Source organism: Brassica napus (genome assembly GCF_020379485.1).
Source record: "Brassica napus cultivar Da-Ae chromosome A6 unlocalized genomic scaffold, Da-Ae chrA06_Random_5, whole genome shotgun sequence".
Lineage (NCBI taxonomy): Eukaryota > Viridiplantae > Streptophyta > Magnoliopsida > Brassicales > Brassicaceae > Brassica > Brassica napus.
The window spans coordinates 1-10,406 of NW_026014066.1; the positions used below are offsets into that span (position 1 = coordinate 1).

At 37.9% G+C, this 10,406-nt stretch overlaps 1 protein-coding gene across 1 annotated transcript; it reads left to right on the forward strand.

Annotated features, from left to right (window-relative positions):
• Nucleotides 1-5,971: 5,971 nt before the first annotated feature.
• Nucleotides 5,972-6,308, forward strand: LOC125594380 (30S ribosomal protein S11, chloroplastic; the record flags this gene model as incomplete). The annotated part of the gene is made up of 1 exon (XM_048770643.1): nucleotides 5,972-6,308. A coding segment is annotated over exon 1 (337 nt), but the record flags the coding sequence as incomplete, so codon positions are not given.
• Between the last annotated feature and the right edge of the window lie 4,098 nt (nucleotides 6,309-10,406).

Here is a 10,406-nt window from a genome sequence, read left to right on the forward strand (position 1 = left end):
GGCAGCAAGTGATTGAGTTTCAGTAGTTCCTCATATAAAAGAATTGGACTCTAGATATAAGTAATATGGAGAAGACAAAATTGTTTCAAGCACCGAGACAGACCATAAGCGCCCCTTGTTTCAAAGAGAGAGGAGGACGGGTTATTCCATATTCATTTGATGGTCAGAGGCGAATTGAAGCTAAGCAGTGGTAATTCTAAGATTCCCCCGGGGAAAAATAGAGATGGTCTCTACGTTACCCATAATATGTGGAAGTATCGACGTAATTTCATAGAGTCATTCGGTCTGAATGCTACATGAAGAACATAAGCCAGATGACGGAACGGGAAGACCTAGGATGTAGAAGATCATAACATAAGTTTATTCGGCAGATTTTGATTCCTATATATCCACTCGTGTGGTACTTCTACCATATATAGAAGAATTCTACGATATATATAAGATAAGATCCATCCGTATAGATATCATCATCTACATTCAGAAAGCCGTATGCTTTGGAAGAAGCTTGTACAGTTTGGGAAGGGGTTTTGATTGATCAAAAAGAAGAATCTACTTCAACGATATGCCCTAGGCACGGCCATACATATATAGAAATCACACTTGGAAAGGGTGGACAATTAGCTAGAGCAGCGGGTGCTGTAGCGAAACTGATTGCAAAAGAGGGGAAATCGGCCACATTAAAATTACCTTCTGGAGAGGTCCGTTTGATATCCAAAAACTGCTCAGCAACAGTCGGACAAGTGGGAAATGTTGGGGTAACCAGAAAAGTTTGGGTAGAGCCGGATCGAAATGTTGGCTAGGTAAACGTCCTGTAGTAAGAGGAGTAGTTATGAACCCTGTCGACCACCCCCATGGAGGTGGTGAAGGGAGGGCTCCAATTGGTAGAAAAAACCCGTAACCCCCTGGGGTTATCCTGCGCTTGGAAGAAGAACTAGAAAAAGGAAAAAAATAGTGAGACTTTGATTCTTCGTCGCCGTAGTAAATAGGAGAGAAAATCGAATTTCTTTCTTCGTCTTAAAAAAAATAGGAGTTAATTAACTGTGACACGTTCACTAAAAAAAAATCCTTTTGTAGCAAAGCATTTATTAAGAAAAATAGAGAAGCTTAATACAAAGGCGGAAAAAGAAATCATAATAACTTGGTCCCGGGCATCTACTATTATACCCACAATGATTGGCCATACTATCGCTATACATAATGGAAGGGAACACTTACCCGTTTATATAATCGACCTTATGGTAGGACATAAATTGGGAGAATTTTCACCTACTATAAATTTTAGAGGACACGCGAAAAATGATAATAGATCTCGTCGTTAATTAAATGAATTCAAAAAATGAATAATGAATATAATTTTTTTTTTTAGTGAGAGGTAAACCTTATGATAAAGAAGAAAAAGAAGAAATCATATACTTCCGTATATGCTTTAGGGCAATATATATCTATGTCTGCCCACAAAGCACGGAGAGTTATTGATCAGATCCGTGGACGTTCCTACGAAGAAGCACTTATGATATTAGAACTTATGCCGTATCGAGGATGTTATCCCATTTTTAAATTAGTTTATTCTGCAGCAGCAAATGCTAGTCATAATAAGGGTTTCAAAGAAACCAATTTAGTCATTAGTAAAGCTGAAGTGAATCAAGGAAATACGGTGAAAAAATTAAAACCTCGGGCACGAGGACGGAGTTACCCAATAAAAAGATCCACTTGTCATATAACTATCGTATTGGAAGATATATCCTTATATCAACAATATGAAGAATATTTAATGTATTTAAAAAAACCTGGATGCAGCAATGAAAACATAAATCTAACATGTTACGATACATATAGTAGTGGAGGCCCATGGGACAAAAAATAAATCCACTTGGTTTCAGACTTGGTACAACCCAAAGTCATCATTCTATTTGGTTTGCACAACCAAAAAAGTATTCTGAAGGTTTAGAAGAAGATAAAAAAATACGAGACTGTATTAAAAATTATGTCCAAAAAATATAAGAATATCCTCTGGTATGGAGGGAATTGCACGTATCGAAATTCAAAAAAGAATCGATCTCATTCAGATCATAATCTATATGGGATTTCCTAAATTATTAATTGAAGATAAACCCGAAGAATCGAAGAATTACAGATGAATGTTCAAAAGAACTTAATTGTGTCAATAGAAAACTCAACATTGCTATTACCCGAATTTCCAATCCGTATGGGCATCCTAATATTCTTGCAGAATTTATAGCTGGCCAATTAAAAAATCGCGTTTCTTTTCGAAAAGCAATGAAAAAGCTATTGAATTAACTGAACAGGCGAATACAAAAGGAATTCAAGTACAAATTGCAGGACGTATCGACGGAAAAGAAATTGCACGTGTTGAATGGATCAGAGAAGGCAGAGTTCCTTTTACAAACAATTGAAGCTAAAATTGATTATTGTTCCTATACAGTTCGAACTATTTATGGGGTTTTAGGAATAAAATTTGGATATTCGTAGACGAAGAATAAAAAAACTTTATTTGTCTTTACATTTTATCCAATGATAAAAAACGAAAACTATGTAGTATAACACTATAAAGAAATAAAAATAAAAACTTGTAGTCTTCTTTTTTATGTTTAAGAAAAAAAAATAAGCAATTCTATAAGGTTGAATAAACATTTCCATCAAAACTCCTTTGATATAATTGCTATGCTTAGTGTGTGACTCGTTGGTTTAGGGTTAGATTACGATAAAAAAAAAAAAGAACTTACCAACTAATAACTACAGCATTAATAAATAACCTAAGCAACTCATTGCTTCGCATTATCTGGATCCAAAAAATTAGTCAAGATATGATAGGCTGATCATATCATTGGAGCAACTGACTAAAAAAAAGAATAAAGAAAGATGATTATTAAGTTATGAAAGGTAATCAAAAAGTATGCGGATAAATGGAAGGATGAAAGAAAGAGCGAAAAATTTGAATATTAATGATATATGATTCCAATTTGGAAAATCTATGAGGTCACTGTAAGAAAAGCAATGTAATAAAGCATCAATACAGATTCATTCATAATAATTAGATAAATAATAATAATTAGATAAATCTGTTCCGAAAACAAAAAATTAAGAGCCTTGAGACAATCAAAACTGAGAAAATTGCCTCAAAAAAAAAAGAAATTCAAAATTTCATGTAAAAGCTCCATTGTAGAATTCAGGCCTAATGATTAATCAAGAAGCGATGGGAACGACGGAACCCATGAATATATAGGATTCTAGTGAACAAGAAATCTTAGTAATTCATTGGACAGGATGGCGGAATAAACCAGAAACTTTATTATCTATTCTGATTTTGATTCTGAGACCTCGGGGATAAACAGCAAACTTAAATAGATATTGAAAGAGTAAATATTCGCCGGCGAAAAATTGGTTTTTTTTTTTCAAATAAAACAGTAATAAAAGATGAAAAAAACAATGAAAAAAAATAAGGATTTGTTATAATATTCTAACTCTAATAAAAATTACATTTGTAATGATGATATTACGTTTTTTTAAATAAATCGAAATAAAATTGATCTTTGATTCTATTTCAAAAAAGACATACACAAATTTAGAAGAGATAAGATGAAATAAAAAAAAATACCATGATTAATAGGATTAATCATTAACTACATCTATATCTTAATTAATCCTTTTATTCGCGAGGAGCTGGATGAGAAGAAACTCTCACGTCCAGTTCTGCAGTAGAGATGGAATTTCTCATTTAGAAAAAACCCATCAACTATAACCCAAAAAGAACCAAATTTCGTAAACAACATCGAGGAAGACTAAAAGGAATATCCTCTCGTGGGAATCGTATTTGTTTTGGCAGATATGCTCTTCAAACACTTGAACCCGCTTGGATTACATCTAGACAAATAGAAGCAGGGCGACGAGCAATGACACGAAATATACGACGTGGTGGAAAAATTTGGGTACGTATATTTCCAGACAAGCCAGTTACAGTAAGACCCGCGGAAACGCGTATGGGTTCTGGGAAAGGATCCCCAGAGTACTGGGTAGCTGTGGTTAAACCAGGTAAAATCCTTTATGAAATGGGTGGTGTGTACCAGAAAATATAGCCAGAAAAGCTATTTCAATCGCGGCATCAAAAATGCCTATAAAAACCCAATTCATTATTTCTGAATAGGAATATAGAATGAAAAAGCTAAATAACATTTAAGGATAAAAAGATTCTAAGTTTTTTTTTGACAAACAATATTTTTTTACTTCGTCCTTTGCACTAAAAGAAGAGATACAAAAATATGATTCAACCACAAACCTATTTGAATGTAGCAGACAACAGCGGGGCTCGAAAATTGATGTGTATTCGAATAATAGGAGCTAGTAATCGCCGCTATGCTCATATTGGTGACGTTATTGTTGCTGTAATCAAGGAAGCAATCCCAATACTACTCTAGAAAGATCAGAAGTGGTCAGAGCTGTAATTGTACGTACTTGTAAAGAACTCAAACGTAAGAATGGGACGATAATACGATATGACGACAATGCCGCAGTTGTCATTGATCAAGAAGGAAATCCAAAAGGAACTCGCGTTTTTGGGGCGATCCCACGGGAATTGAGACAATTAAACTTTACTAAAATAGTTTCATTAGCTCCTGAAGTATTATAAGACCTAAATATCGATAGTTAATATAGGATAGGATTAAAAAATGGTATTGAAATCAAATTAATTATAATTAATAGATTGTGTATCACGCATATACCCTTAATAATTTTATATATTAATAATTGAATTCATATATTAATATATAATTCGTCTCTATTTTTATATAAATAAAAGAAAAATAACATGTTGATTATATCAAAATTATAGAACAATTAAGGAATTTTAACTTATCATGGGGAAAGACACTATTGCTGATATAATAACCTCTATACGAAATGCTGACATGAATAGAAAAGGAACAGTTCGGATAGGATCGACTAACATCACCGAAAGCATTGTTAAAATACTTTTACGAGAGGGTTTTATCGAAAACGTAAGGAAACATCGCGAAAACAATCAATATTTTTTGATTTTAACCCTAAGACATAGACGAAATAAGAAAGAATCCTATAAAACGATTTTAAATTTAAAGAGAATAAGCCGACCGGGTCTACGAATCTATTCTAACTCTCAACGAATTCCACGAATTTTAGGCGGAATAGGAATTGTAATCCTTTCAACTTCTCAAGGTATAATGACAGATCGAGAAGCTCGACTAAAAAATCGGCGGAGAAATTTTGTGTTATATATGGTAATCCTTCTAATATCAAAATTGGATATCCGGAACTTAGCATTTGTGAAAAAAAGGGGGGGGGGTTGTGTAATACCACCCCTGCTAAAAAGTTTAGAATTTTTTACCCCGAATGAAATTAAAGAAAAAAATGAATTAATGAAAGTTTTCTTTATGAATCACTTCCGAACGGTATGGTTCGATTTTGTTTAGATACTAAAGATTTTTTTTATTTTAGGTCATGCTTCTGAAAGGATTCGACATATTTTTGTATAGGTATACCTATAGGAGAAAAAGGGGGGTAAAAATTTTAGTAAGTTCTTAGGTATTAAGTTAATCGGGGAACAGCCACTTTCTAGACTCCATAACAAGGATTCAAATAAGTCAGTGGTTTTTTTGAAATTCAACATTCCTTTCACGAAGATACAATTCAAGATTCAAAAATATCAAGAAACCTTTTTTTCGTCCAACAATAAGTATATTAAGAGAATTAAGGAATAACAACTATGAAAATAAGGGCTTCCGTTCGTAAAATTTGTGAAAAGTGTCGGCTAATCCGTAGGAGGGGACGAATTATAGTAATTTGTTCCAACCCGAGGCATAAACAAAGACAAGGATAATCTTACTAAAGGAAAGGCACTTCCAAGGAGCTAGTAAAAAAAAGGTCCGTTTTGACATGAAATGGATATATCCATATATTTCTTGTGAAATGAAAAAATATGGCAAAACCTATATTAAGAATTGGTTCACGTAAAAATACCCGTAGTGGTTCACGTAAAAATGTACGTAGAATACCAAAGGGAGTTATTCATGTTCAAGCAAGTTTCAACAATACCATTGTGACCGTTACAGATGTACGGGGTCGGGTGATTTCTTGGTCCTCCGCGGGTACTTGTGGATTCAGGGGTACAAGAAGAGGAACACCTTTTGCTGCTCAAACCGCAGCAGGAAATGCTATTCGAGCAGTAGTGGATCAAGGTATGCAACGAGCTGAAGTAAGGATAAAAGGCCCTGGACTAGGAAGAGATGCAGCATTACGAGCTATTCGTAGAAGCGGTATACTTTTAAGTTTCGTACGAGATGTAACCCCTATGCCACATAATGGTTGTAGACCCCCTAAAAAACGACGTGTATAGAACTAAATAAAGGCTGAAAGGGTTTCAAGAGAAATAAATGATTCAATGATCTGATCAAATAAAATTACTATGGTTCGAGAGAAAGTCAAAGTATCTACTCGGACACTACAGTGGAAGTGTGTTGAATCAAGAAGAGACAGTAAGCGTCTTTATTATGGACGCTTTATTCTGTCTCCACTTATGAAAGGTCAAGCCGACACAATAGGCATTGCGATGCGAAGAGCTTTACTTGGCGAATAGAAGGAACATGTATTACACGTGCAAAATCTGAGAACATACCACATGACTATTCTAACATAGTCGGTATTCAAGAATCAGTACATGAATTTTAATGAATTTGAACGAGATTGTATTAAAAAGTAATCTATATGGAACGCGCAACGCGCTTATTTGTGTCCAAGGTCCCGGATATATAACTGCTCGAGACATAGTTTTACCGCCCTCTGTGGAAATCGTTGATAATACACAGCATATAGCTACCTTAACGGAACCAATAAATTTGTGTATTGGATTAAAAATCGAGAGGAATCGCGGATATAGTTTAAAAATGTCAAATAACTTTGAAGACCGAAGTTATCCTATAGATGCTGTATTCATGCCTGTTCAAAATGCGAATCATAGTATTCATTCTTATGGGAATGGGAATGAAAAACAAGAGATTCTTTTCTAGAAATATGGACAAATGGAAGTTTAACTCCTAAAGAAGCACTTCATGAAGCCTCCCGGAATTTGATTAATTTATTTATTCCTTTTCTACATGTAGAAGAAGAAACGTTCTATTTAGAGAACAATCAACATCAAGTTACTTTACCCCTTTTTCCTTTTCATAATAGATTAGTTAACCTAAGAAAAAAAAAAAAAGAACTAGCGTTTCAATATATTTTTATTGACCAATTAGAATTGCCTCCCAGAATCTATAATTGTCTCAAAAAGTCCAATATACATACATTATTGGATCTTTTGAATAACAGTCAAGAAGACCTTATCAAAATGGAACATTTTCACATAGAAGATGTAAAAAAGATATTAGACATTTTAGAAAAAAAATAAAAAAAGCATTAAAAAAAATTTGACTAAAAAGTCAATTTAAAATTGAAATGGATTTTAAACCTTCAACGTAATTTCGATTTTCCAGTCAAACCTATTTTACTTAATAAAATTAATTTAGATATGTATCTAGGGAGAATTCATTTTGAAATGACTACTCCCTAGATACCCACGCGCCTTTTATTTTACAATTGAATAAATTTAATTAAAAAAGACCTAAAGTTAGAGATTTATCAATTGGTAATGTTGCTCCAATACCTAACCACAGGGCCACCACGGTGCCAATCAAAAAGACGGTTGTCGCGACTGGACGACGAAATGGATTTTGGAACTTATTAACATTTTCCAAAAAGGGTACGGTTAATAATCCCGCCGGTACTGAAGCCATTAAAGAACACCAATAATTTGTTAGGCACTGTACGAAGTATTTGAAATACAGGAAAGAAATACCATTCAGGTAATATTTCCAAAGGAGTTGCAAAAGGATCCGCAGGTTCACCAATCATTGATGGTTCTAAAACCGCTAAGCCTACGTTACAGGCAATGGTACCAAGAATGACTACTGGAAAAATATATAAAAGATCATTGGGCCATGCGGGCTCTCCGTAATATTATGACCCATACCTTTAGCTAATTTAGCTCGTAATACAGGATCATTCAAATCTGGTTTTTTTGTTATTGGGATAGGTGAATTCTTATGGATCCATCCCCCGAGGGAACCGGACATGATAATTTTTCATCATCCGGCTCGAGCAAGAATTAACCAAACTAAATTAATACATACAAAAAATATATATGTTATCCACAAGTATTTAATATGTAAAAAAAGAATTATCCGATTCCAAAGTTTTGCAACTAAAGATTACCATAAATTCCATTCTTACAGGTAAATGCTCAACACCCACGTAAGCTTAAAAGTTGATCATGATTAGTGCTTTCTGGATCGTCTCATACCTTATCAATTAATCCTTAATCTCAAAAATTATATCGAGATTTTTCAAATACAAAGGATTTACTTGTTACTAATGAAGTCTACCCCCTCTACTCTTCATTAGATCCTGTATTCACTCCGATAGTATCAGAAATCGAGTCGATGCAGAGGAAATGAATGCATTTACATACTATTAATTTTTTATTTTTTTTTAGCTCTTTTTTAGTAAAAATAGCTAAAAACATAATCCTGATTATGTTCCATCCCTTAATCTCCTGGATTTTTGGATTTTACGGAGCCCACTCATCCACGACATCGTCGGGTATTATGATCATAGAAAAGATTCTCTTCAAGTGAACCAGCCTATCCCCTGTATGGGGCTTACACAGTGGTTGGAACAAAGACACATTTGGTTGTGAATTCCAATGTAGCAGATAAAGTCATATTTCTGCACGGCCCGATCAATAGTTCAAGTCACACACTCCCATAATCCATTTTCTCTTCATAGAATTCCCTTTCAACTTTTTATGTCAAAAAAATAATACAATTGTGGAGTTGAAGGGAAATATCCAAATACATGTCTTATTTTTTTAATAATCCATATTTATAGCAATAAAATACGATTGTTCCTTCACCAAGTAATAAGATAAATTAGTAATTAAAATATCTAGAATCTATATTATTTATAAGGGACCAGAAATACCTTGCTTACGTATCATTAAGAAATGCATTAACATAAATACACAGCCGTAAGAAGAGGTAATACAAAAGTGTGTAAACTATAAAAACGAGTCAAAGTGGATTGTCCCAACACTAGCACTTCCGCTAATAATTCTACAAGAGGCGATCCTATTACCGGAATAGCGTCAGGGGTACTGTTTTGTTTGGCCCCAATTGCAATTTGGGTGTTGTGGGTTTTACACCGTTTAGTTCATTGGGGGTAAACCCAGGGTCACCCAAACCCAGTTTGTGGGGGTTTTGGGTGTTGAGTGTGGGGGGGGGACAAAACCCCACCCCACCCCACCGCCCCCCCACCCCCCACTCCCCCACCCCAACCACCCCACCACCCCCCACACCCCACCCCCCCCCCCCCCCCCCCCCCCACCCACACCCCCCCCCCCCCACACCCAACAGCCCCCCCAACACCCCCCACCACCCCAAACCCCCACCCCCAAACCCACAAACCCCACACACCCCCCCCACCCCAACACCAAACCCAACCCCCCACCCCCCCCCCCACCCCCCCCCCAACACCCAACCCCCCACACCAACCACCCCGCCACCCACCACCACCCCACACCCCACAACCCCCCAACACCCCCAACAACCACCCCCACACCACACCCACCCCCACACCCCCCACACAACCCCACCCACCCCACCAACACCCACCCCCACACCAACCACACCCCCCACACCCCCCCCCACAACCCCAACAAACCACACCCCCCACCACCACCCCCCACCCCACCACCAACCCCCCCCCAACCCCCCACCCCCCACCCAAACCCACCCCACACCCAACCACCACCCCACCAACCCCCCCAACCCCCAAACACCCACCCCCCCCCCACACACAACCCCACCCACCACCCCCCCCACACCCACCCCCCACCCCCCCCACCCCCACCCCCCCCCACCCCCACACCCCCAACACCACAACCCAAACCCCCCAAACCACCCCCACCACACACCACCACCCACCCACCCAACCAACCCCCCCAAACCCCAAGCCCCCCCCCCACACCCACACCACCCCCCCACCCCCCAAAACACCCCACCACCACCCCAACCCCAGACCAACAAACAAACACCCCCCCCAACCCAAACACACCACCACCCCCCACAAACCACCCCCCCCACCCCCAACCCCCCCCCACCCCCCCCCCCCCCCCACCACCACCCCCCACCCACACCAAACCCCACAACAACAACCCCCCCCCCCCCACCCACCCCCCAACCACCACCCCCCCACCCCCCCACCCCACAACACAACCCCCAACACCCCAAAACCACAAACCCCCACCCCCCAAAAACCAC